Source organism: Corylus avellana, chromosome 6 (assembly GCF_965113065.1).
Source record: "Corylus avellana chromosome 6, dhCorAvel1.hap1.2, whole genome shotgun sequence".
NCBI lineage: Eukaryota > Viridiplantae > Streptophyta > Magnoliopsida > Fagales > Betulaceae > Corylus > Corylus avellana.
The window spans coordinates 27,476,280-27,501,591 of NC_142495.1; the positions used below are offsets into that span (position 1 = coordinate 27,476,280).

The 25,312-nt window shown below is 35.8% G+C and overlaps 3 protein-coding genes and 1 pseudogene across 4 annotated transcripts; 3 read left to right on the top strand and 1 right to left on the bottom strand.

The window, feature by feature from the left end:
- Window positions 1-727: 727 nt before the first annotated feature.
- On the top strand, window positions 728-4,507 carry LOC148585131 (uncharacterized). Of its 2 annotated transcripts, XM_088517786.1 has the most exons (10): window positions 728-874; window positions 1,039-1,100; window positions 1,459-1,549; window positions 1,632-1,718; window positions 1,963-2,016; window positions 2,208-2,273; window positions 2,399-2,583; window positions 3,123-3,205; window positions 3,345-3,445; window positions 4,067-4,507. In XM_088517786.1, exons 1-10 carry the CDS (start codon window positions 827-829, stop codon window positions 4,280-4,282), a joined length of 993 nt encoding a protein of 330 aa, XP_088373912.1. In that variant the 5' UTR covers window positions 728-826; the 3' UTR covers window positions 4,283-4,507. The 2 variants fall into 2 exon arrangements, with proteins under 2 accessions (XP_088373912.1, XP_088373913.1); XM_088517787.1 differs by lacking the exon at window positions 2,208-2,273.
- Window positions 4,508-5,810: 1,303 nt separating this feature from the next.
- On the bottom strand, window positions 5,811-8,756 carry LOC132187244 (heat shock cognate 70 kDa protein 2). The gene is made up of 2 exons (XM_059601491.2): window positions 8,442-8,756; window positions 5,811-7,726 (listed from the first exon to the last, which is right to left on the bottom strand). Exons 1-2 carry the CDS (start codon window positions 8,653-8,655, stop codon window positions 5,991-5,993), a joined length of 1,950 nt encoding a protein of 649 aa, XP_059457474.1. The 5' UTR covers window positions 8,656-8,756; the 3' UTR covers window positions 5,811-5,990.
- Window positions 8,757-19,685: 10,929 nt separating this feature from the next.
- On the top strand, window positions 19,686-20,439 carry LOC148585132 (uncharacterized; annotated as a pseudogene).
- A 2,447-nt stretch (window positions 20,440-22,886) lies between these two features.
- On the top strand, window positions 22,887-24,033 carry LOC148585133 (heat shock cognate 70 kDa protein-like). Its single transcript, XM_088517707.1, has one exon. The coding sequence runs from the start codon at window positions 23,314-23,316 to the stop codon at window positions 24,031-24,033; it is 720 nt and encodes a 239-aa protein (XP_088373833.1). The 5' UTR covers window positions 22,887-23,313.
- The last annotated feature ends 1,279 nt before the right edge of the window (window positions 24,034-25,312 follow it).

Genomic DNA, 25,312 nt, shown 5'->3' on the forward strand with positions numbered 1-25,312 from the left:
ATAACAATTCTTTTACGGTGCGGTTATGCTTTTGTATTTTTTATTTGAAAAGGTATAATTTGTTTTGTCAATTTATTCTTACAAACAAGAAAAGGATATAAATTTATAATTTTTTTTTTTATGGAGTATTTTGTGTTTTAAACTATTTGTAAAAATATTTGCTTTGATAATAAAAAATAAAATTAAAAAAAAACATGGGAAAATATACAATTTTCAAATATAAAAGGTTTATTTTTTAACTAAAACTATTTTTTTTTTCAAAAATATTATCAAACATAACCGAGGTACGATAAAAATTTCATATAAATTGAGAGTTTCAAAACGCATTTATGTAATAATTAATTAATTATCTAAGGTTTAAAATAATTTGATAATTACTTAATATGTATAAAATGGAAGGATCATATGTGGTCAAGGACTATTCAGTGTATTTGGAATGAAGCTGAGAAAAATTAAAAAGAAAAGATACAGCATAATTTGTAAATGCTAACGTATAAAATTATAATTACTTGGTTTAAAAATAATAATTAAAATTTAAAGAATCATGAAGTTTCAACGGCCTATTGGGGGAAAATGGTTGTCGTATAGTTTCAATAAACCGCATACCGTTTAGCTTACCTCATGAAACGACAGGGAAGTGCTCGCAGATGCTTATATCTCCCGCCGTAACCCCTAAAACCCTTACCGGCCCACTCATTAAAGGCATAAAACCCAGCCCAAAGCTCTCTCTCTCTCTCTCTCTCTCTACTGCGCGCGCACAAACACAAAAATCGTATAGTAATTTCATCGAGCAGTTGGGGGGCGAGGTGGCGAAACCCACGGAGTCATGAAGGGCAAGAAGGCAACAATGCTAACATTTGCAGAGAAATGCAAGGTCCTCTTTCTCTCTCTCTCTTTCTCTCTCTCTGAGAACTTAAGAGTTGATTTATTTAACTGTACTATTCGAAGCATTACTTTGGCTATCTGTTTTCGCCCATTGTTATCTTCAACTTCTGGTGGCTTTAAACTGTTAAAATTAATCACGAAAAGGTATTGCAGAGCATATTGGCGTCGAATTGGCAAGGCCACCTCAATACCATTAAAGCTGACGCCAAAGGAAGGTACCCTCCCTGCTCTAACAATTGGCTTTCTTTAATTTAAAAATAATAATAATAATTTCTTTATGCCTCTTTGAAATAAACGTGGAAGAAAAATGAAGCAAAAATCATTATAGGTGTTCTTGACCGAGTCTGGTACACTTATACACGTGTTTTTTTTTTTTTTTTTTTGTAGTAGTTGAGCTGAGCATTTCATAAACCAAATAACATATAACATGCGATTCAAAATTGTCGTTTGTTTTCTTTCTCTGTTATTTTCTGAAACTAATATGGGTGTTTAATTTTATTTGATGAGAAGCAACGTTATAATTGTACATCAGTTAATGGGTTTTTTGTTGATTCCTCTGTATGGTTGTTTAAGTAAGGGGGATATCTACACATCAAAGGTTAAGTACATACTCAGAAGAGGGAAGCCATATATTTGGGTGCCTGAAGATGATTTTCATAATGTGGTAAGTCCTCTCCGTTATGCACTTAGTTTTGTATGCCCCAAGAAAGATCAGATATGGTGAATTGTTCCTTTTTCTTATGTAGAACACAATCATTGATGAACGTGGTTCATTTGCCGTGAGCAGTCCCTTCCCAGGACCACTGTCAAGCTTGCTTAGATCGATGAAGAAGGTTAGTGGCGATTTGAAGTTGCATCACTTCTTTTTCATGTTTAACTAATCTAGTTAGATTGCTTCTTGTTCCCCTAAAACATTTCATTTCCCTGGAGGCTTCCTTTCATTTCCCTAAAACATTTAATATAATCTAGTCATATCATATTAGATTGGAATTGTATGGCATGTAGCTATACTGTGTATCTATTAAGCAATTGTCTAAGATAGTAAGCAAAGTTGCTGATTTTTTGACCTCCTTGCAGCTACCAGCTCGGGTTGCTTTGACTGGGGATGTAGAGCCTCTTAAAGATGGAAAGGTAGTCCTAACTCCACCCTCAATTGTAATGAAACATGCTGGCTCAAAATTGATGGTTTTCTTTTTTTCAAAGATTCTAGTACTGATTATTTTTATTGAGCTGTTTAACTCTCCTGTCATGAAATTCAATCTCTTTGCTTATTAATTTATCTATATCTTTTTCTTTGTTGTTGTTGTTGCTGACTAATTTAGCTCCGATACCTGTTCCTCAAAAGGACTTACAGTTCAATATATCACCTAATTGTGGAGCCACACCTTGTCAGGATTCTTCTGGCCTTGATTAGCATTTCACTTTCAAATAAGAGTTTGATCTAATTTGTTCAAGTATCGTGGTTTTTATACAGTTTCATCTTTGACTTTTTATTGTCTTGTTCATTTTACAGGCTCAGTCTGCAACAGAAAGCCTTAGAGAAGTCATATTATCTGAACAGAAAGCAATGAGTGAGTGCAGTTATACGGTTTCCGGTGTATTAAGTTCATCTAATCCTAGTTCTACATCTCGAAGTGAGAGCCTTAAGGAGCTATTGGAAGGGGATGAAAAATATGTGATTTATAAGTTCAATTTGAGGTAGACCACTTCCACTCTGGATTGTTTTTGTCTTGTACTGTTTGGTTTGAGTTTGAGTTTGTTGAGTAACTGCATATAATGACTGTTCTCATAAATATGTCGGAGTCTAATTACTTTGTATCAGTCCTGAAAGAAGTTCTAACTTCACAATTGGATTCCACTCGAGGGAAAATGTCTTTTTCATATTCTTAACTTACTCATTTGGCCTTTACTGTTCCTCTACCCTCACCAACCTAGAAAAACTGCCTGCCAGTGTTTGTCTTATACCTTGGTCCATGCTGTCTCTAATTTATCATTTGTTTTAATAAATGTACATACATTTATGTTTGTGATTCTTTGTATATGTCATGCATTTAGATATATACATGGTCTTCCCTGTATAGCAGACTGGCAAAACTTATTTGCATACAGAATTAGATGATCATGCAATTTGATATTGTGCATGTCCTTTATACAATATGGCAGAACTCCTGAATTGTGTGCTACATTCGCTGCTCTCATATGCCAATTACATCTGACTCAAGATCTTTATTGTCCAGTTCCTCCATGTTTATTGATGGCAATGGAGGCACTTTTGAAGTAGATCTGGAAGATATACGAGCATCCAAAGCAGATCCGCTAGGTCAGTTCATATTCACAAGTACATTGAGAAGATGGTTATCATCTTCTGCACAACGGCATGCATATACTTGCATGAGACTAATATCTCTTTTGTGCATCCGTACTTCTCTAATTACATGTTAAATTTGTATTTTGTGCAGCACGCTTCTCTTCGAGGCTAATTGATGGGATTAATCAAAGTGAAGCAAGGCGTAGAGCTTTGATGCTCTTTTGTTTTGTATACTTCAATGCAAATGCAAGGGTAAGACTCTAACTAATATCACACTTTTGTTAAACATTTACTATTCTACAAGTTACTATGCATGCAATGCTGCATTAGCCCACTAAAGCTGGTGTCCATTTATTCCGTTAATTTTATGTAAGCTAAGGTGGTTTTATCCTTCTCTGTAGAATTTTTTTGCTGCTTTTTACAATGAAAAGATTAATAAATTGCTGCAGTTTCAATATCAGAATTATTGCTGGCTACAGAAATTATTTCTTATGGAATAATTTACTGTCCCTTTGAGGAGAAATCCTGTTGATTGAGTTGTCATACAACAGACTGGAGGGTTGTCATAGTAAATTGCATCTCTCCCTTAACAATTGATGCTGCGTGTGTACCTGTGTCTGTTTCTTAATTACTGTTTCTCTCAACCTGCTATGAAACCTGACAGTCCACAACAGGAGAAAATTAACAGCCATTAATTTGCTCACTGATTTATTCCTGTTACTCACATGACTTTACTGCTAATTAGTTTTGCTATAATGGAAATGCATGGACACTAATTCCATTATCAGGAATTGCATGGTCCATAATTTTTTAAGACTTAAAAAATGCCTTTGCCCAAACCAATAACTAACTGGTCTAATTTGTCTTGTCAAGGATGCATATGCGCTCTCTATTGATCGCAATGGATTTGATGTGCTGGGGAAGGTCCCTAGTCCAGTGTTGAAGGATGGCTGCAGCCAATTCCAGTGGAAGGGGTTTAGGTTCACGTTGAAGGAAGAGGCAAATGATGTTGAAACTTTCTGCCGTCAACTTGTGGAAATGGAAGAGGAGGCTGTCAAAAAAGTATCAGGCTACAGTGGTCTAGGATAAAGTATCTAATAGAACATATTATTTTTTCTTTTTTCTTTTGGTTCTTAGTCAGAAATTTGTATCAGGGAATGTTATCACTGTGATTTTTGCTTAACTTGGATTGTTGAGACCTTATAATTGTATTGCATTCTTCCATCAGCCCAAACCAATTGCCAGATGGGCATGGCCTACCGAGTGCTGAGTGTGAATGATAGCCAAGGATAGCCAAGGCTTCCTTCCATTGTATTCTGGATGATTCTTCATATCCATATGAAATTTTGCTTGTTCTCGAGAAAAGATGGTCTGATTTTGCCCATAGGCTATAGGCCCATAGCATAAAAATAAATGTTCTACCAGTAATTCAGAGTTCCCCTCTGAACTTAGGTAGGAGAGAAGCCAGCTTTAAAATTTCCCTGTTGGGGTCCAAATTTTCCAAGGACGTTTAGCACCCACGGCTTATACCCATGTTGACTTGAGCATAATCAGTCAAACGCGCTTGTACTAGCAATGTAACCATCCAAACAATAATTTTCATAAAAAAAGAAAAAAAAGAAAAAAACCTATCCAAACAATAAATATACTTCTTAAAGGAGCGTATTTTCAACATCACATCTTTTTATTGGATTGAAATTTCTCGAAATTTCTTTTAATTACTCTAAATTAGAAAATCTCATGTTACGAAATCGTACATTTGTATAACTGAAACATTAAATTTTAATTTTAAACTAATAACTTTTTTGTTTTACTGATATTTAAATAATTTTATAAATGGGCCACAATTTCATAACAAAAAATTCTCAACTTTTGAATAATTAGAGTCTCAATCAATCCCAAAAATTGTTGAAGATATTTTTATTTTTAGGGTTAAATATCTAATACCCCCTAGAGTTTAAGAACTTTATTTTACCTCCCTGAGGTTTCATTTTTATCACAAGACCCCTCTGAGATTTTGATAAATGACCAATTTAGTCTATCCGTGAGTTGACCGTTAAGACTGACACGTGGCACCCACAATTTTTTTCCTTAAGTACATTTTTTTTTTAATTTAAAAAAAAAATTAAATAAGTGCCACATGTCAACATCTGGTTGGTCCACATGTTGGTCTTAACGATCAACTAACGGTCAACTAACGAGTGGACTAAATTGATCCTTTATCAAAACTCCAGGTAAGTCCCGTGATAAAAATAAAATTTCAGAGGTAAAAATAAAGTTCATAAATCCTAGGAGTATTAAGTGTTTAACCCTTCCTTGTTTTTATTAGTAGCTTAACAACACCCCCACCCCCACCTCCACCTCCTCCCCCCCCCCCCCCCCCCTCCTTTATTTTTTTGTTTTCTCCGAGTAATTTAGTAGCTTCACAACCTACATCGTCCATAATGTAATTTATAGGTGAAAGCTCTCCTAATTCATACCTACAATTTGGCACTTCAGGGTAATTAATGATTTTATTCTTTAAAGCAAATATAAAAAAAAAGCATATAGCTACCGGAAAAGATGCTACACAATCCATTATCTCAGGATGTCCAAGATAATTAATAATACCGATACGAAAAACTAAATAATACGAATTCCAAAAAATATAATAATCCTCGGGCTCCTGGTATTCCAAACAAGCCCTTACCAAAATATAAAATCCACAAAATTTCATAAATCGACTACTATACTAAGATACCAAATCTAAACAGAACCGAATATCACCATCATCAAACCAAAGAGCGGATCACAGCTCTTAGTCAACCTCCTCAATCTTAGGACCAGCACCACTGCTACCAGCAGGAGGAACATCCTCATCCATGTCGCCACCCATGTCAGGCCCACCAGCACCTTGATACATCTTGGCTATGATGGGGTTGCAGATACTTTCGAGCTCCTTCATCTTGTCCTCAAATTCGTCGGCCTCCGCAAGCTGGTTGCCATCGAGCCATTGGATGGCTTGTTCAATTGCATCCTCAATCTTCTTCTTGTCTGCTGGGGCTAGCTTGGAACTGATCTTTTCGTCCCTAATAGTGTTCTTCATGTTGTATGCATAGTTCTCCAAAGCATTCTTGGCCTCGATCTTCTTCTTGAGCTCCTCATCCTCGGACTTGTACTTCTCGGCCTCCTGCACCATCTTCTCAATTTCTTCCTTAGACAGTCTTCCCTTGTCATTGGTGATAGTGATCTTGTTCTTTTGGCCAGTGGTCTTGTCCTCAGCAGAAACATTCAAGATACCATTAGCATCAATATCGAAGCAGACATTAATCTGAGGAACACCCCTGGGAGCTGGAGGGATGCCGGAAAGCTCAAACTTTCCAAGCAAATTGTTGTCCCTGGTTCTTGTCCTCTCACCCTCATAAACCTGGATCAGAACACCTGGTTGATTGTCGGAGTAGGTCGAGAAAACCTGCTCCTTCTTGGTGGGGATGGTGGTGTTCCGTGGAATCAACACAGTCATGACACCTCCAGCAGTCTCCAACCCAAGGGACAGAGGGGTGACATCCAATAGCAACAGGTCCTGAACCTTCTCGTTACCCTCGCCAGTCAAGATAGCAGCCTGAACAGCAGCACCATAGGCGACAGCTTCATCTGGGTTAATGCTCTTGCAAAGCTCCTTACCGTTGAAGAAGTCCTGCAACAGCTGCTGCACTTTGGGAATCCTAGTAGAACCCCCAACGAGGACAATATCATGGATAGTGCTCTTGTCCATCTTTGCATCTCTCAAACACTTCTCCACAGGCTCCATACACTTCCTAAAGAGATCCATATTGAGCTCCTCAAACCTCGCACGAGTAATGGTTGAATAGAAGTCAATACCCTCATACAATGAGTCGATCTCAATGGTTGTCTGAGCAGTAGATGATAGTGTCCTCTTCGCCCTCTCACAGGCAGTTCTCAACCTTCTAAGTGCTCTGGGGTTACCACTAATATCCTTCTTGTTCTTCCTCTTAAACTCCTGAACAAAGTGGTTCACCATTCTGTTGTCAAAGTCCTCCCCACCAAGATGAGTGTCACCTGCTGTGGCCTTCACTTCAAAGATACCCTCTTCAATGGTGAGCAGTGAGACATCAAAAGTACCACCACCAAGATCAAAAATCAACACATTTTTCTCCCCAACGCTGCTCGCCTTCTTGTCAAGACCATATGCAATGGCTGCAGCAGTTGGCTCATTAATAATACGCATCACATTGAGACCGGCAATGACCCCAGCATCCTTTGTAGCCTGGCGCTGAGAGTCATTGAAGTAAGCCGGGACAGTCACAACTGCATTCTTCACAGTCGCACCAAGATAGGCCTCGGCAATCTCACGCATCTTTATGAGGACCATAGATGAGATTTCCTCAGCAGCAAACTGCTTCTCCTCACCCTTGTAGTTGACCACAATCATGGGCTTGTCACCAGGACCAGCGACGAGCTTGAATGGCCAAAGCTTGATGTCACTCTGAACAGTGGCATCACTGAATCTCCTACCAATCAGACGCTTGGCATCTGTGGACGCCAAACAAAAACAACATCAGGATCCAATAACAAACATATACAGGACAGAATCATACGAAACATAAAAATCTGATAAACCCACTAAAGCATCCACCACACACACGACCAAAAAAAAAGCACCCACATGGACTCCGATTAAAACTACCACACGGTCCACACCATATTGCTCATTGACAAAGAAAAAAAGTATCTTTGATTATGTTCTAACTTATTATCCAGTAAAACTTTCATCGTCGTCAATAATATAAGAATTTGCAACATGAAATTGCATCATGCATAACTATAAATACTAAAAAACCAAACTTTATTCTTAAAAAGCAGCAGAAAATTTATTCTTAAAAAGAACTCAAATCTAACAGCTTCAAGCCAAACTTTATTCATAAAAAGAACCAGAAATTTTGTCATTAACCTCAATATAGCATCGCAATATTATGGTTTCATCTAACACAGCAAAACTCATATAACCCCACAGATGCAAATTTATAGACGACAATCCCATTAATGCACATGGATCCAAAAGTCCTATAAAATAATCCCCGTAAAATAAAATCAACAACTAACGTCGTTGATAATAAATACTTCTACGACGGCACGTTTAAGACTATCAACAAAGAACACAATGGGAGTATACCCCTCGTTTCCAGATCTAATAGAAAACCATATGCAAGAACAATTCCAAGAAAAAAAAAAACCGTAAAAGACTCACCGAAGACGGTGTTGGTGGGGTTCATGGCGACCTGGTTCTTGGCCGCGTCACCGATCAGCCGCTCGGTGTCGGTGAAGGCGACGTAAGACGGCGTCGTCCTGTTCCCCTGGTCGTTCGCGATGATCTCCACGCGGTCGTGCTGCCACACACCCACGCAAGAGTAGGTAGTGCCGAGATCGATCCCGATAGCGGGGCCATCTCCCTTTCCGGCCATTGATCCGGCGAAGATCGGACGCTCGAGAAACTACGAGATGAGAGAATTTGGGTGTGAAAAAGTGAGATGTTGCTAGCTTTTGATTTGTGTGGGAGGGAGAGGCGCTAGGGTTGAGTATATATAGGTTCTTTACTGTTAGAGAGTCTAGAATGTTCGATGGGAGCTGAACGTTATCGGCCGTTGATGAGTGCTTGTACCAACGGTAGGGATTGATTTTCGTTGTGTTTAGTATCTCTCCAGGATCCGATTCCAAGTGGTGGTAGTTTTTTACACGACATCTACGAGGTTTCGTTTTCCTTTCCTTTATTATAATTATAATAATAATTAATATTTGTTTGTCGGTTTGGCCGTAAGAGTTACATTTTGGCTGTACACCAAAAATAAATAAATAAATAGAGTTTCTGGTACGAGTTATATTAATAGATATATATATATATATACACACACACACGCGAGTTAACGAGTCGAGCTTCATAAGTACTTGTTAAGTACATTAACCAAGTCGACCCAAGTTTTATACAAACTTATGCCCAGTTATTAACTTATACTGGGCATAAGTTTGTGTTTATGAATAATCAATTTAATAAATGAATCGAGCTTAACCCGTTCTCGAGAGTAGCCTTGATCTTTTACAACCTTATACCTAGATGATGATAAATGTATTCACACATGGATGAGAAGGGAGACAATTCCCACCTTGGCTCCTAAAAAACACGAGTGTTGCACATTCTCTCCTTATTTATTTATTTATTTATTTTTCACATCTTCTCACTTTTTAAAATCACTATTAAATTTGTAGAGTTCATTGTTAGGATTATGCCACATTAGTTGTGAAAGATATTAGTGGTCAATTTATAAGTGTGAGGGGTAAAAAGCTTCACCTCTTTTGAGCTAACTTTAGAGGTTGAGAGATGCCTAAGACTACCAAACTGGTATTAGAGCCTAGGTTCCACTAACAAGTCTCGGCCCAACAGTCCACAGGAGAAACGAGTTGTCTCTGCTTCGACTCAGAGCCCGATACGTGAAGAAGAGATTGTTGGGGTTATCCCATATCAATTGTAGAAGAGGTTGTCGGTCAGTTTATAAGTGTGAGTAAAAACCTCATATTTTGAGTTAGCTTTTGGGGTTGAGAGAGGCCCAAGACCATCCAACACCATGTATAGAAGTCATGTGATCCACTCATCCAATGATGATCTAAAAAAATTGGAGGATGAGAGAAGGACCCGAAGAGGAAATGAAGCATTTTCCTATTTTATATAAATAAAAAGGTCTTCCATCTAATTTATGTCTCTTCCACTTAGACTATTTTTTTTTTTTTTTGGTTTACTCATTCCCAAAACACACATAAATTTTCAATTTTCAATGGTAGAAATAATTGGGTTCCTACAATTTGTTTTTCAAATTCCTAACAATCCCAACAACAAAATTACTAAAATCTAATAAAAAAAAAAAATTGAGATTTTATGATGGGAAAAATACCATATCAAAGTATGAGCTTGGTGCTATTTTTGATAACAAGCAATGAAATATATATTACCAACAATTTGGTTCACGTGTTTGATAAATTTATGAGATTCTGATCAAGAAATGTGCTAATTCATAAAAGGACAAAACACTTGGGGTCTGTTTGGGATTGTAGTTTCAATAAGTGCGGTTTTAAAAATTGTATTTTTTAAAATTATCGCTTTTTAAAATCATAAAGGCGTTTGATAAAACATGATAAAAAATATTTTTTTATCAAATATTTATTATTCGAAATCGTGATTTTAGTTTAAATTTGCGCATTTTCAAATAAGCACCTTCTAGCCTGCTTATAGAAATATCAATTTTTTTTTCTTCCTATTTTAGATTATGTGCTTTTTAAATCGCAATGCCAAAAGCCTTACATTTTGCATTATTTTTTAAAAATGCAAATTATTCTTGTAAAATCGCAATTCCAAATGCACCCTTATTAAAACTACAATCCCAAACCAACCCGAGCAATTCACATATTGTGGTATTGGTAATTAAATACAAATATTATTTAATTGCTGCTATTTTACAGATTTGGTTAGGAGACCATTGTATTACGATCCAACTGCGATATGTACATGGCATTTGTTATAGACAATGTAATAAGTTAGAGCTTAGAAGTGTTTTACAGTTAACACTGGTGCCCCTTGAGGCCTTCGATGCCTCGAGATGAGGCACATTCTATATATGAGCATCAGTCTCTTTTTTTTTTTTACATGTCCGTATAAGGAGAGGAGAAAGAAAAATTCGAACTAATAATCTCCGCTTCATAAAACATAATCTCCAATTGATTGAACTACCTATTGAAACAATGCATCAGTCTTATACTAAAACCATTAGCTCTAAGAGCAATAGCAGAAATTATTGGCTTATAATTGAACATAACTATCTGGTCAAATTATTAGCTTTAAACACGTCCAATGACATTATACAATCAAGAAGAAACGGAGGGAGAACAGGAATTCAATCGTGTTTTTTTTTTTAAATCAGTGTTCTAACTGGGAAAGCAATAGTAAAACTGCCATATCATTTGGCCTTAAAGACTTGTAATGAGCTATCTAGAGCACGAAATGGTGTCCTAAACTCCTCAACTCATAAATACTGTTATTATTAATACTTACTGGTGGATAAAATAGGTGTAAATAACGGAATAGGATCTTATCTTTTCACTTTTTGAGATCCTAATTCGTAAAAATAACACTTTACCCCAAAGTATCATTCTATTTGCACTATACTATATTTACAAAGTACAACTCACATTAACTGGAATGTTTTAAATGTTTTGAATTAAAAAAAAGCTGGGGAACGTTCTTATGTATAGGCGATTTCATCGAGTAACAGGTGCGGAATTTGTTAGCATACACACGCACCCAGCAAATCGTGCAGCAACATCCCACGAATCCAGCAGATGTAGCAGCAAATCAGGTCAATCATGAAGTAAATAAATAGACATACGCTATGAAAGGAAATTCTTTAATTACAAAAACCGCCTTGCTCTACGAATGCCCAAAATATTTTCAAATATTCTTAATTTCTTTTTGCTTTGACAATTACTTATTTCCATGTCAAGCTTTATTTATGGTATCCGGATAAGGAGTGATATAACAACTTAAATTCAACTTTGACCTAACTTTTAGATCAAATTTCTCTCTCTCTAGTTTAAGGCTTTCTCTCTCTCCTCCACAAACAGTTTTTTTTTTTTTTTTTTTTTTAAAAAAAAACTTAAGAGAAAAATTTGGCCAAAGTTAAGTTTAAATTATGCTTTTATCATTTTTCTATGCGGATCCCCAAGAATTCTTAAAGAATTTGAGTTTTTCAAATTTCTAAATTTGACTGTCCATTATATAAAGGTTAAAACAAATGTCACCTGTTAGGGCCGGTCTTATTAGGGAAACAAAATAACTCATTATATTTCCAAAATAAAAAAGCAACGCATAAATAGTCTTATTTATTTTATTTTTTTTTGTAGAAGTAATTTATTTATTTCGTTTCTCTCTCAAAACAAAAAACAACGTAAAACTCATTTCCCTCCCACAACAAAAACAACTTGACACTTCTTCTTTCTCATGTCAAAGTGAAAGAACATCTTAGCTTTTTTAACTTCTGAAAATTCTGAAAAAATAAAATAAAATAAATAAAGAATTTGCAGCTTTTGATCTCATACATTTCGCAGAAGAAATTTTGGAAAAAGAATTACAGCTTTTGATCTCATATGTTTTACAGAATAAATTTGACAAAAATAAAAATAAAAATCTGGAAAATAGGAGTTGTTTCATTTCCTTAATAAGACCATAAAATGTGGCATTTGTTTTAACCCTTAGATATAATGGACAGCCAGATTTAAGAATTTGAGAAACTCAAATTATTTAAGAATTTTAGGAAATCCAGATCCGCATGTCAAGGGTTGGTGCCGATTTATGCTCGGTGCCGTTTACATGTTCAAGTTGGAAGAAAATAGCATATTGTGATATAAACCTTAGGTATAACTCACCCTTGAAAACCGGCTTGCAAGAGAAGGGTACCCAAGAGCTTATATATATATACACATGGTCAAGATTAGACTTAACCCATGTGAGATATTAGGATCGTAAAATACTACCATGCTTCTGTGGCCGACGTCCACAGTGGCTCACTCTATTGACACTGACCCGATGGTATCCCTTTCTCTTTTGGTGGCTCCACTCACTTATCAGTATTTTAATCTAGCCCATATATCGCTCATTTCGTAACTTGAACCCCTCAACATGGTGGCTAGCACTGATACCAAATGATACAAACCTTGGGTAGAATTCACCCTTGAAAACCGGCTTGCAAGGGAAGGGTGCCCAAGAGCTTATATATATATACATGGTTAAAATTAGACTTAACCCATGTGGGACATTAGGATCGTAACATACCAATGATAGTGAAAAATCATGGAGTAATTCCTAGAAGGGCATGCATCAAGGAAGTGGGATGTAGTAGCTTAGTGGGTAGTTATTATCCTTGTTTATGTTAGTATTAAGTTGTTATGTTATGTTAGTGGGTAGTTATGTGTTATGGGCTAGTGTGTATTATGGGTGGTTACTAAATGTGTTGTGAGTAGTGGGTTGTAATTAAGCCTAGTATAAACCAAGAGTCTAGAGATTGGTTGGGGTATTGAGTTTGTAATCTGACTTATGTATTTGTGGTTTGTCTTCAACCCTTAAGTGGAGTTCATTATCTATCAATTATCTACATATTTCTGTTTAATTTATCGTGGGATTCTATCAATTGGTATTCGAGCATGGCTACTAGCAATGATCATCTCAAGAAATTAGAATTGGAAATGCAAGAGCTGAAAAGAAGGAATGTAGAAGATGAGTGCAGAGTCACAGTCCAATTTTCGTGAGCTTAGAGAATTATTTTCCAAGTCTCTCGAGAGGAGCGAGTTGTCTGCAACAAAGGAGAATGGGTCATTTTAAATGGCCGAGGAAAATTCCTCTGGACATTCGAATGGATCCAAGGGGTCGGGTGGTTTTGCTAAGCTGGATTTTCCCCGTTATTCGGGAGATGATCCCACAATTCGGTTGGACCAGGTAGTTCAATATTTTGACTACAAACAGGCATCGGAGGATCAAAGCATGTCGTTGGCGGCCTTTCATTTAGAAAGTGAAGCCAATCAATGGTGGCAATGGATAAAAAAGTGTATAAGGAGGAACGGTTGCCCATTATGTGGGAGGTGCTTGAAAGAGAGCTATTGATCCAATTCGGTCCTACCGAAGTTGAGGATTATGTCGAGGCACTCTCAAGGATACAACAAGATGGGACATTGCGAGAGTATCAACAAGAATTTGAGCGTTTGGCAAACCAAGTGGATGGATGGCCTCAAAAGGCACTCATTGGAGCATTTTTTTTGGAGGGTTAAAATAGGAAATTGTGTCTGCCCTTAGGATGTTCAAGCCGAAAACTCTTCGTGATGCAATTGAGCCAGCGTAGATGAGAGATGATAATCTCTCCAAAGACCGAAGGACTGCACAAGATGAAGGGATGAAGCAACAACAAGCTAACACCATGCAATAATTGACATCCAACACACCTGCTCCACGGACGTATTCGTATGGAGATGTTAAGAAGCTCTCATGGGAAGAGATGCAGAAACAAAGAGAGAAAGGCTTGTTGTAACACCCTTGCTCCAAGTGGTATGATATTGTCCACTTTGGACTAAGCTCGCACGGTTTTATTATTGGGTTTACCCCCAAAAGGCCTCATACCATTTAGAGAGAGTATATTTCATATAAACACATCATCTTTTCCATGTCCAAGCAATGTGGGACGTCACGATCACCCCCTCTTAGGATTAGCTTCCTCGTTGGCAACCCTCATGAGCTTGTGCACGCTCCCCCCATTTCAGGCTGGACTATGGCTTTGATACCATATGTAACACCCCTGCTCCAAATGGTATAATATTGTCAACTTTGAGCCAAGCCTGCACGGTTTTATTATTAGGTTTACCCCCAAAAGGCCTCATACCATTTAGAGAGAATATATTCCATATAAACACATTGTCTTTTCCATGCCCAAGCAATGTGGGACATCGCACTTGTGTTTCGGGTGTAACGAGAGGTTTACGCCGGGACACCGGTGCCAAAAACCCCAAGTGCTTTTCATTGAAGCTTGTGCAAAGAATGAGATGCATGATGATTTTCGAAGAAAGTGATGCAGAAACAGTGGGAGGCAAAAAAGGGTATAAAGAGGAAGAGCTGCTCATCTTGTCGAACTAACAACAATAATGTTTCAACCAACAACCTTGCGGACAAGGTTCCTCTTCAATGGGCGGCAAATGATAGTGAAAATCATAGAGTAATTACTAGAAGGGTACGCATCAAGGAAGTGGGGTATAGTAGCTTAGTGGGTAGTTATTATCATTGTTTATGTTAGTGCTACATGGGTAGTTAGTATTCAGTTGTTATGTTATGTCAGTGGGTAGTTATGTGTTATGGGCTAGTGTGTATTATGGGTGGTTACTAAATGTGTTGTGAGTAGTGGGTTGTAATTAAGCCTAATATAAACCAAGAGTCTAGAGATTGGTTGGGGTATTGAATTTGTAATATGACTTGTGTATTTGTAGTTTGTCTTTGTTTGAGCAGGTTTTCGAATGATGACGTGGACTGAGCCCTATGGATAGACTGGCAACTGAGGGATCTGTTGGATATGAAAAACAAAGAGAAAGGATCAAAGCTGCCGGCGTTGTCCGGCCGGGGAAAGCTCCGATGCCTAAGTTAGTCATAGTGTTTTAAGAAGAAAATAACCTTGAAGATTATGGATGAGATGCAATATATTCAGTTTTTGGAGGGAAAAAGGAATTACCGAAATAGTGAAAGGGGACCCCCCTTTTATAGGCATCGGGTTGCACCTGTTCATCTAACACTGTGGACTTACCGAGAGTCCACGTGTCAACAATGTATTGAGGAATAGAAATAAGATGTTTATACAGATATATCTAACATTCCTGAGGGTAACATTCGGTACCTGCCTCAGATTTCGCTAACCGAGTGTTAATAATATAAATTCAGATAAGCCAAAGTTTGCCGAACATGAGTTTATTTGAACAGTAAAATGACCGAGCTCTGGGAATGGGCCGGCAGACTTTGGTACTGGGCCCAACCCAGCTGATTCACGACCCAACAGTCTTCAACCCTTAAGTGGAGTTCATCATCTATCAATTATCTACATATTTCTGTTTAATTTATCGTGGGTTCCTATCATATTGCAGTAGATATGAAGGTTTAGGATTTTAATTGATGCAATTAGAAGTCTCATGGTTTTTCAAAACTCATTTGAGATACATGATTTTACTCAAAACTCGAAAATCGGTAGAAGATGAGGATTTGAAAGGTGATTGGTAAATCTGGATGTGCATTTTTAAGATTAATCGGTGACAAGCTTGACTTAATTATGTTAATCTGCAATCCCATTTGCAAAGATATATATGTATCTGGACAATGAAACTGGGATTAATTAAGGTCCAAAGAATATGCATTTTAGGGTGTCAATCAAACTTGGATCACAAGGAAACTTTTCTATCTAATTTGTTGGTCAATGTTGAAGATAACAGGGAGCTTGTGAGCCGTCAAATTTGATAAAAAAGAATTGTTTATCTTTCAATCACGCGCTTAAGAGAGCAGAAGAAACGTCATAGTGTTGATGTAAGCAATTGTTTAATAGGTGATGCAGCAGACAATTAATTCGGGAAGGATCTTTTATTTATTTATTTTTCTATTCAGAAGGATCTTTTATTTGCTTCAATAATGTTTAAGAGGAATGATACGGTCCCAATTGGGGCCAATTTTAGGTCAACTTTTTTTTTTTCTATTTTTTAATTTTAAAAAATACCAAAATTAAAAATTAAAATTTTTTTTGGAAGCAATAATTTTTATTTTGGTCATTTTTCTTCATAATAATGACCAATTTTCAAAAATAAAAATTATTGCTTCAAAAACTTTTTTAATTTTTAATTTTTAAAATTAAAAAATAAGAAAAAAGTTTCTGAAGCAAAATATAGTTTTTATTTTTTAAAAAATACCAAAAAAAAAAGAATAATAAAAATAAAAATTATTGCTTCAGAAACTTTTTTAATTTTTAATTTTGTTATTTTTTAAATTAAAAATATAAGGTAAAAGTTGGCCCAAATTTGGAAAGTAAGTAAAGCCGAAGAAATAAAGGGTCTTTTTTTTTTTTAAAAAAAAAAAAATTGGATATACGGGAAAAAAAAAAAATTAATGTTCCAGATTTCAAGTTTTGAACAAAATTTATATATTCTGGAAGCATCGATCGCGTGGAATATTCTTCTCCCTCTTTGGATAATGACAAAGATTTTACTCTCCAGATTTTCTTTCTACTTGTTGTAACTCAGGATTTGGCTTACATACTGTTATTAAAATAACAGCATGTATGCTGTAGTTTAATCAACGGTCAAGATTGAATTTTTTAAAATCTCTTTTTATTTTCTCTCTCCTATTAAATGCTTCTAAAAGTAAATCAACTTTAAAATTCAATCTTGACCGTTGATTCAACTACAGCATACATGCTGTTATTAAAATAACAGCACGTAAGCCGGATCCCATTATTAAACATATCAGACCTTTCAATCTTAACTATAGAGTTCTATTAGGATACTGAGTTAGTTTACAACAAATTATTTTATAAATTAATAAGAAACAAAACAGCAGGGGCAGCACCTATGCATTGCAACAAATATCCACCAATCATGTTTAAACTCATAAATGGGGCCCAAGCCGGCTCGGCCGGCTCGGCTACAGTTGTATTATGAACCCACGTGCACCGAAATGGGGCCCAAGCCGGCTCGACTACAGTTGTATTATGAACCCACGTGCACCGACCGCACTATCGGCTGTTGCCGCCTTCGTGCTTTTGCTGGCACAACATATATAGAATATGCCCACACGATCCTTTTAGAGTTGAAGTTTCACCTCTATTTTCAAAATAATCAAATATTTATGTGGTTGACTATACTTAATTTTTTCAAATAATTACTCCATTTCCCGGTTGATTAGCAACCATTTGTATTTGAAGCAGTGGCGGAGCCAGCCATTTTAAATTGGAGGTGCTGCGAAAATTTTTTTGACGTCTTAAAAATTTTCTCTACCCTAAAAATTTGGTAATTCACACAATATATGCATCAAAAAAAAAATCATTAAAAGTTCATAAATATGTGCTCAAATTGATATATTAGAAATGTAACATATCGACATTATATCAAAAAGACAGAAACACAAATAAAAAAAAAAAAATGTCTAGAACTGCACTTTACGAAGAGACTAGAGAGAGTTTGAGAGAGAGCATCTTAGAGATTTTTTTTTTTTTTTTTTTTGGGTGCGGGAGAAGGGTTGTTGTGGGTTAAATTGCCGTGGGTTAAATGGGGTGCGGGAGAAGGGTTGCTCTTGGGTAATGTGTAGGTAAAATTGTAAAAATAAATTTTTTTTTTCTTTTTTGTGGGTAAAAAAAAAAAAAAAGAAAAAATTAAATCCTTGGGAGTGCCACGTGGCTCCGCCACTGATTTCAAGCCGCCACTACCTACCACTATCTTCAAATACCTTTAGAAATACTACGTCTAACTTTTCTGATAATTAGTGATTTAAATAAAAGTATTCACTTTTTATTTTAATTAAATATTTGAAATAACTATTAAGAGATTAGCAAATTCGCACCCAGTCTGTTTGGAGGATATTTTCCACACGATGGGGGCATTATGTGTGCATAGGGTAAAATTTAGAGGTATCTTGGAGAGAAACGTGTGGTTGTGGAGGCCAGTACAAGAGCTTAATTAGCCAAAAAGTGCCATTTTTTGGTATGGACTTAATAAAATTGGGGAATGTAATGTAATATGAATCAGTCAATGAGCTTATTTGGTGGTGGCTGCGTTGATTCCTTGCCTGTATATTCAATTTTCACACAGTTTACTTGTTCCAATCGAAAACCTTCGTACCCTTAATTTGGTTGGTTACGCGGGACATGATAATCTGATCAATTAATGTCAACATTTAGGAAACAACTGGTGAATTTCTTTTTATTAATTTTAATATATATTTCCAATTCATCACTTTCTTAGCAATTAAGCAGAAGATTGGCCATTGGAAGTTAATAAAAAAAATAATAAAAAATAAAAATAAGTCGGTTGCCTGTATTTTCTATAAATACCTGCAAAGGGTTCATTACATTTCCAAGTCAGAAGGCGTACGCATCTCTTTTGCCCTAGAAATCGTCCAGGTTTGTAGTTAATCTTCTCTTGAATGTCAGATAATTTCGATTTATGTTCTCTTATTAATTATATATGTCTTGTTGATGTTTTGCAACTGCATCACAATTAATTATTTTTATTTATGTACGTCTTGTTTATGTTTATGTTTTGCATCGATCAGAATTAATTTTAATTTCTATTATTTTGCAGTTCCTCGATCTTCAGCTATCAATAATTATATGGGGATTGTCTCACCGCTACGACTTTTGTTTCTCTACCGTACCAGAAAAAAAGGTTTTCTTTTTTTCTTATTTTATTTTTTATTTTTAGCTTTTTACTATTTTATTATTTCTTTGAAAGGTTTTATTTCTACATTTCTGTGTTGTATTGTTGTATATTTTTGGAAACCTTTTTTTTTTTTTTTTTTTTGTGGTCTTTTACGTACGTTCTTAGTTTTTATTTTTGTTGCTCGGTTGCTATATTTATTTATTTTTTATTTTGGTTTGTATATGTTAAGGTATGTAAAAATAATGTATATTATCTAAATTATCTGAATTTACATGTTTCATAATTTATAAAACTATTACTTGTTATGTTGATCAAGTATGCTATAATGATAAGATTCTTATATTATATAACTCTTGCCTAGCTCTTTGATTTATTTTTTTTAATTGGCTGGGCAATATGTCTTTGATAAGTTCAAACTCCAAAACCTTATTAATTAAGCAACTTGTTATGCGCAGGAAATTAGCACACTAAGAAAGCAAGAATTTTGACAGTCATCTCAACAAGGAAAGATATGCCGATGTATACGAAGTTTAAGCATTTGAGCCACCCACACATTTTGGTACTTGAATCTGCACAAGAACCTTACCAATGCGATGGATGCAAAGAAATGGGGTTTGGGCCATGTTTCAAGTGCGACGAGTGCAATTTCAATCTTCACGAGGAGTGCACAATGCCTCAATCCTCCGCTTTCCACCCATTTTTCCGTAAGTGCAACTTCAAGTTCTATGAAAACGCACCTGGATTTAGGGCTAGATACTGTGATGCGTGTGGGAAAGATGTGCTAGGGTTTGTGTACCAATGCTTGCACGAGAAAGCACACGACCTTCACCCGTGTTGCATGAAGCTTCAACTACCTTAATTGGTGATGGGGTGAAGCTACACCTTAAGGACAATGTCGCAACAAAGTGCCTAAAATGTGGATGTAAAGAAGCATCAAGGAATTTCAAGGGCTGGTCCTATGAATCGGATTGTGGTCGATATTGCTATCACGTGGCATGTGTCAAGGACTTAGTCCTTGAAAATTGGAGGAGGGGTTATTTTGATGGAAATAACACAGCGTTGCAGATTACCGTTCCAAACCAAGACAGTGTACAACAAGCAGGAGGAAGCTCAAGCACAATGAATGCTAGCAAGTATTGGGAAATGGCAAAAGTGGCTCTCGAGCTCATTATTTCAGCCATCTTTGGGGATCCAACTACTCTGATTGCCACTTTTATCCAATCTTGGCTTTCAAACTGATTTATTTTATGCATGCAGGACATAAAGTTTGTGTATATACGTACGTGTGTATTTTTTTATTTTTTATTTTCTCTTTTGGATGAAGTGCTGTTTGTGTTGATAAATTATGGTCTTTAATCCAATAGTTAAGAAGGTTTAATATTATGCAGCTGTTCTTGATTCTTTATTGTATGGCTTTGTCTTGTTAAAGTATTAATTAAATGATTAAATTTATCTCTTCCTATCAGTTTAAGTTTTTGGGACAACTAGTAATTTAACGTAGTATCAGAATTAAAGGTCATGAGTTTGAACCTTGACTCCGTCATTTGTCTTCATTTAAATCAAAATATTTCACGTGTTAGACCTCACCTATTACACCTATTCAAAAGGAGTTTAAGGGAGTTTGAGCCTACACATGAGGATGCTGATTAAATAATTAAATTTATTTATTCCTATCAGCTTAAGTTTTTGGGACAACTAGTAATTTAACATAAAGAGACAAAATATGTAGCACATACGAGTATTTAGAGGGACGAATGACTAAGCATTTTGCCTAGCTTGCATGAACATTGAGAATTTATTATTTCATTGTATCATGCACATGCATGAAGCACTTTGCACTTCATATTTAAGGAAGGCTTGTTCGGAGTAGCCCACACATAAGGAGGAGTATTAAGATATTAACTAAATAATTAAATTCACTCAGTTTTATTAGCTTAAACTCTTGAAATAAGTGATAAAATTAATATAATATCTGATAACCTCAATCGTACCCTCTTATTCCTTCTCTTTGGAAAATTTTTGGAAAAGCGAAGATGATGAGGAATAATCATGGAGAGAGAGAGAGAGAGAGAGGGGTTGAACTGTTGAAGAAAGCTAATCTAAAACTTGAAATGTTTTACCACCATTTAAATGGATATGTTAGTTAATTAATTTAAAACACGATTTTTTTTTTTTTAAAAAAAAGGAAAAAATAAGCAATATATATCGTATGCTTTAAAATTTTTGTAATTCAATTTTTTTACAACAAATATGTTGTTCTTAAAAAAAAAATATTTAAATAAAATAAAGAGTAAAATAAAGAATTTTGTAGAATTTGTATTAAAAAATGTAGTAGGTAATTTTTTTTTTTTTTTTTTTTTTTTTAAAATGTTTTCTTGAATAGATAAAATATCTAGTATTAGATAAGCTCTTATTTTGGCGCGCAGTTGATTCCTTACCCGTATATTGAATCTTCAACACTACATTGAGGAAACAACTACTGAAGTTCCCAACTTTCTTTAGTTATGAAGGAGAAGATAATTGATTGTTGGAAATTATTAAAAAAAGAAGAAGAAAAAAACAAAAAAAGTCGGTTGCATGTCTATTCTACAAAATTTCCATTTCATTTCCAATTCACAATTAGCCCCAGCAGTAACCCCAGCCCTCACGTCTCCGATCGACACAGGTTTCCCGGCCATTTCGTCTCCACGCGCTTTTGTTCCCATGGCCGGCCACGTGCACCCAGTTCCCCCAGGCCATAAAAGTTCAGCTGGGTACGTATTTTAATGGAACAAGAGGTTTATTTATTTTTATTTTTTATTTTTTATAAGTTAATGGAACAAGAGTTGTTTTAGTGTTATGAAGTTTCTTCGTAAACGTATCGGTTACGTACAATAATGAAAGAAAAATGTCACAAGCTTTGAAGAGAAATATAAACAAGATTTCAGTTGAATTCATGACTAGATGTTTTAAACAATATTTTAAAAATATTTATGTTTTTTTTTTAATAGATAAAATTAGCATCGACTCCTTACCATTGTTACGTTGAATCTTCAACACGTTTTCCAAGCGAGAACCTTCGCTAAGGCCGGTTACGTACGCGGGACGTGATAATCTCAAGGTAACATTGAGGAAACAACCACCGAAGTTCCCAACTTTCTTTAGTTATGAAGGAGGAAATAATTGATTGTTGGGAATTATTACAATAAAAAAATAAAATAAAAAAAAGAAAAAGAAAAAGAAAAAGAAGAAAAGTCGGTTGCATGCATGCCCATACTACAAAATTTCCATTTCATTTCCAATTCACAAGCATCAGCTAGCAATAATCCCAAGCCCCAAGGGGATTATTATTACGTGAATACTTGATGAGATAGATTTTAGGTATTAAGGGAATCTAGATATTAAATTTTGAGAGAATCTAAAAACCTTTTAAATTTTAAAAAAACTTCAAATATTTTTTTAAACACAAAGTTTGTGATTAATTTGCTTACTTTATTCATCAACCAAATTAAATCATGAGTTTATATATAATTACATAGAGGTGTGATAAATGAGTAATTCTAAAAGTCCATTTTGTATCACTCTTGTTTCCCTAAAAAAATGAGGTGATTTTTAAAATCACAATTTAATAAAAAAAAAAGAGGTATAAGAAAGAATAAGAATAAATAAATAAATCACACATCCACCAAGGGTGAAAGGTGATTGGTCATAAATCTGGACGTGGCATGATGCTGGAGACATTGCAGGACTCAATGTCATGCAGATAATCAGTGAACCAATGGCAGCCACCATTGCTTACAGACTTGAAAATGTGGGCACTGATATGCGTTGATATTTGATTTGGGTGGTGGTACTGCAGATCTCTCACTACTTATCATTAATGCGGGTACTTTTAAAGTGAAGGTTGTTACTAGAGACACTCACCTTGGAGGTGAGGACTTTGACAATAGAATGTTAAAGCACTTTGTTGAAATATTTAAGAGACAACACAAGGAAAACTTTAGTGAAAATGCCAGAGCTCTGAGGAGATTGAAAACTGCTTGTGAAAGAGTAAGAGGATTATTTCTTTTGCAGCTGAGACTACCATTGAAGTTGATTCTTTATATAATGGTATTGATTTCTACTCTATTATTACCAGTGCAAGATTTGAGGAACTTAATATGGACCTGTTTAGAAAGTTTGTTGATCTTGTGAAGAAATGTCTGAGTGATGCTAAGATGGACAAGAGAGGAGTAGATGATGTCGTTCTTATTGGTGGTTCTTCTACAATTCTCAAGGTGCAACAGCTGTTGCAAGACTTGTTTGATGGAAAGCAGCTTAACAAGAGCATCAACCCAGATGAAGCTGTGGTTTATGGAGCTGCTCTTCAAGCTGCAAAGATGGCTGGTAAGGGTAATAGGAAAGTTCAACAGATTGTGCTCATGGATGTCAACCCTCTATCCCTTGGGGTGGAGTTAATCGGAGGTGAGATGTCTGTTATGATTCCGAGGAATACTATCATTCCCACCAAGATGGAGAATAACTACACCACCTCCTATGACAACCAAACTTCTGTTTTGTTTCCGATTTACGAGGGTGAGAGAGCGAGAACTATGGATAACAACTGGTTGGGAGAATTTAGGCTTTCCCCCATTCTTGCAGCACCCAAAGGTGCCGCTAATATGAAAGTATGGTTTGAGATAGATGTTAACGGTATCTTGAATGTTTTTGCTGTGGAGGAGACCACTTGTGTAAGTTGCAAGATCACCATCATCGATTACAAGGCGAAACGGTCCAAAGAAGAGATTGATAGGAGAAAACAAACAATTGATGTTTGTGGTGCAATTGATCTAAAACCTTACCTGGATTTTCAGGATTCCATTTGCAAAGAAAAAAATTAGGTTTTTTTTTTTTTTGGTGGAATTGATAGGGGTATTTTTGTCTTTTGGACAAAAATTTATGGTCATTTTTGTTTTGTTTTGTTTTATTTTTAAAATGAATCAGTTCAGTTTCATTCATTGATAAACGGGCATAAAGCTCAAATAACACAGAGCAAAAGTAGCTCTGAAGCAACCATAGCAGAAGCTATAAGGTTACAAGCATCAAAGATGACGTATTACATTTTAGACTCAAACAAAATCCGCTAACCTATGACTAATTTTTAAATTAAACAGCAGATCTGCGCCAAACAGATTCAAACAAATGCATAGGTAGTTCTTATTCCTCGGCACAGAGGGCAAAAAACCCCAACATCCTTCTCAACCCGAAAGCCAGGATAACATTCACATCTACAACCCAAAGGTCTGGACCAAAGCAACATACCTGAAGGGCATTAGGCGGGTAGATCGAGAGAGAGAACCAAGCATTATTACAAGCAAAAATAAAAACGATTACAGGGAAACAAAACAAAATAGAAAGAACAAAAAAATGAAAGCCAGACAAAATTATAGGGAAATAAACAATATAAAAAGCACACCAAGAGGATGACAGCAGCCGGAAAGAAGAGCCGATCGCGCGCTCGTTGGAAACCGAAAATGGAAGGGGCATTGGAAGCTGATCGCAGTGGGGGCGCAGGAAAAGGCCCAGCAGAGGATGGCGGGCGGCGAAGCACGGGGAGGAGATCAGCGGCACACTCAAATGGAGGGGGAAGTTTGAGTGAAACCCTAAGAGCATCACTACCCTATAAATATGGACCTTTGTATTGTTGGAAAAATTAAGTTAATGAGCACAATGTAGCCCTTAGGGGTATTTTAAGTGGTGGACGTAAGTGTTTAACACTGAACCACTTGTAAAGTTCTTTGTGTTATTTTCTATATTGCTTCCGCTATTATTACCACATCATCATTATTTCAACATGGTATCAGAGCTACTTTCTTGTGGCCTTCAACATCCTTAACGTTTTATCACATTCCGTCCGATGATCTTGGTTAGGGGTGAGCAGATTAACCGATTATCGACTTTAACTGAACCGATATTAACCGTAACCGATAGTTATCAGTCGGTAATCGGTTAAAAATTTTATACTGATAAGCTTATCGGTCAGTTAAAAATTTTTTTATTGAAAAACTGATATGACCGATAAGCTATTTTAATTTTTAATTTTTTAGAATTTTATATTTATTATTGTAGTGGATCAATATATAAAAAAAAGAAAAAAAAAAAAAAGCTTCAATAAGCTAT

Excerpts from the sequence above, each read along its gene's own strand:
- LOC132187244 (XM_059601491.2), bottom strand. The coding sequence starts at position 8,655 with ATGGCCGGAAAGGGAGATGGCCCCGCTATCGGGATCGATCTCGGCACT. Across the intron at positions 7,727-8,441 it reads CCCCACCAACACCGTCTTCG|ATGCCAAGCGTCTGATTGGT; the intron begins GTGAGTCTTTTA and ends TGGCGTCCACAG.
- LOC148585131 (XM_088517786.1), top strand. The coding sequence starts at position 827 with ATGAAGGGCAAGAAGGCAACAATGCTAACATTTGCAGAGAAATGCAAG. Across the intron at positions 875-1,038 it reads CATTTGCAGAGAAATGCAAG|AGCATATTGGCGTCGAATTG; the intron begins GTCCTCTTTCTC and ends AAGGTATTGCAG. Across the intron at positions 3,446-4,066 it reads ACTTCAATGCAAATGCAAGG|GATGCATATGCGCTCTCTAT; the intron begins GTAAGACTCTAA and ends TGTCTTGTCAAG.
- LOC148585133 (XM_088517707.1), top strand. The coding sequence starts at position 23,314 with ATGGACCTGTTTAGAAAGTTTGTTGATCTTGTGAAGAAATGTCTGAGT.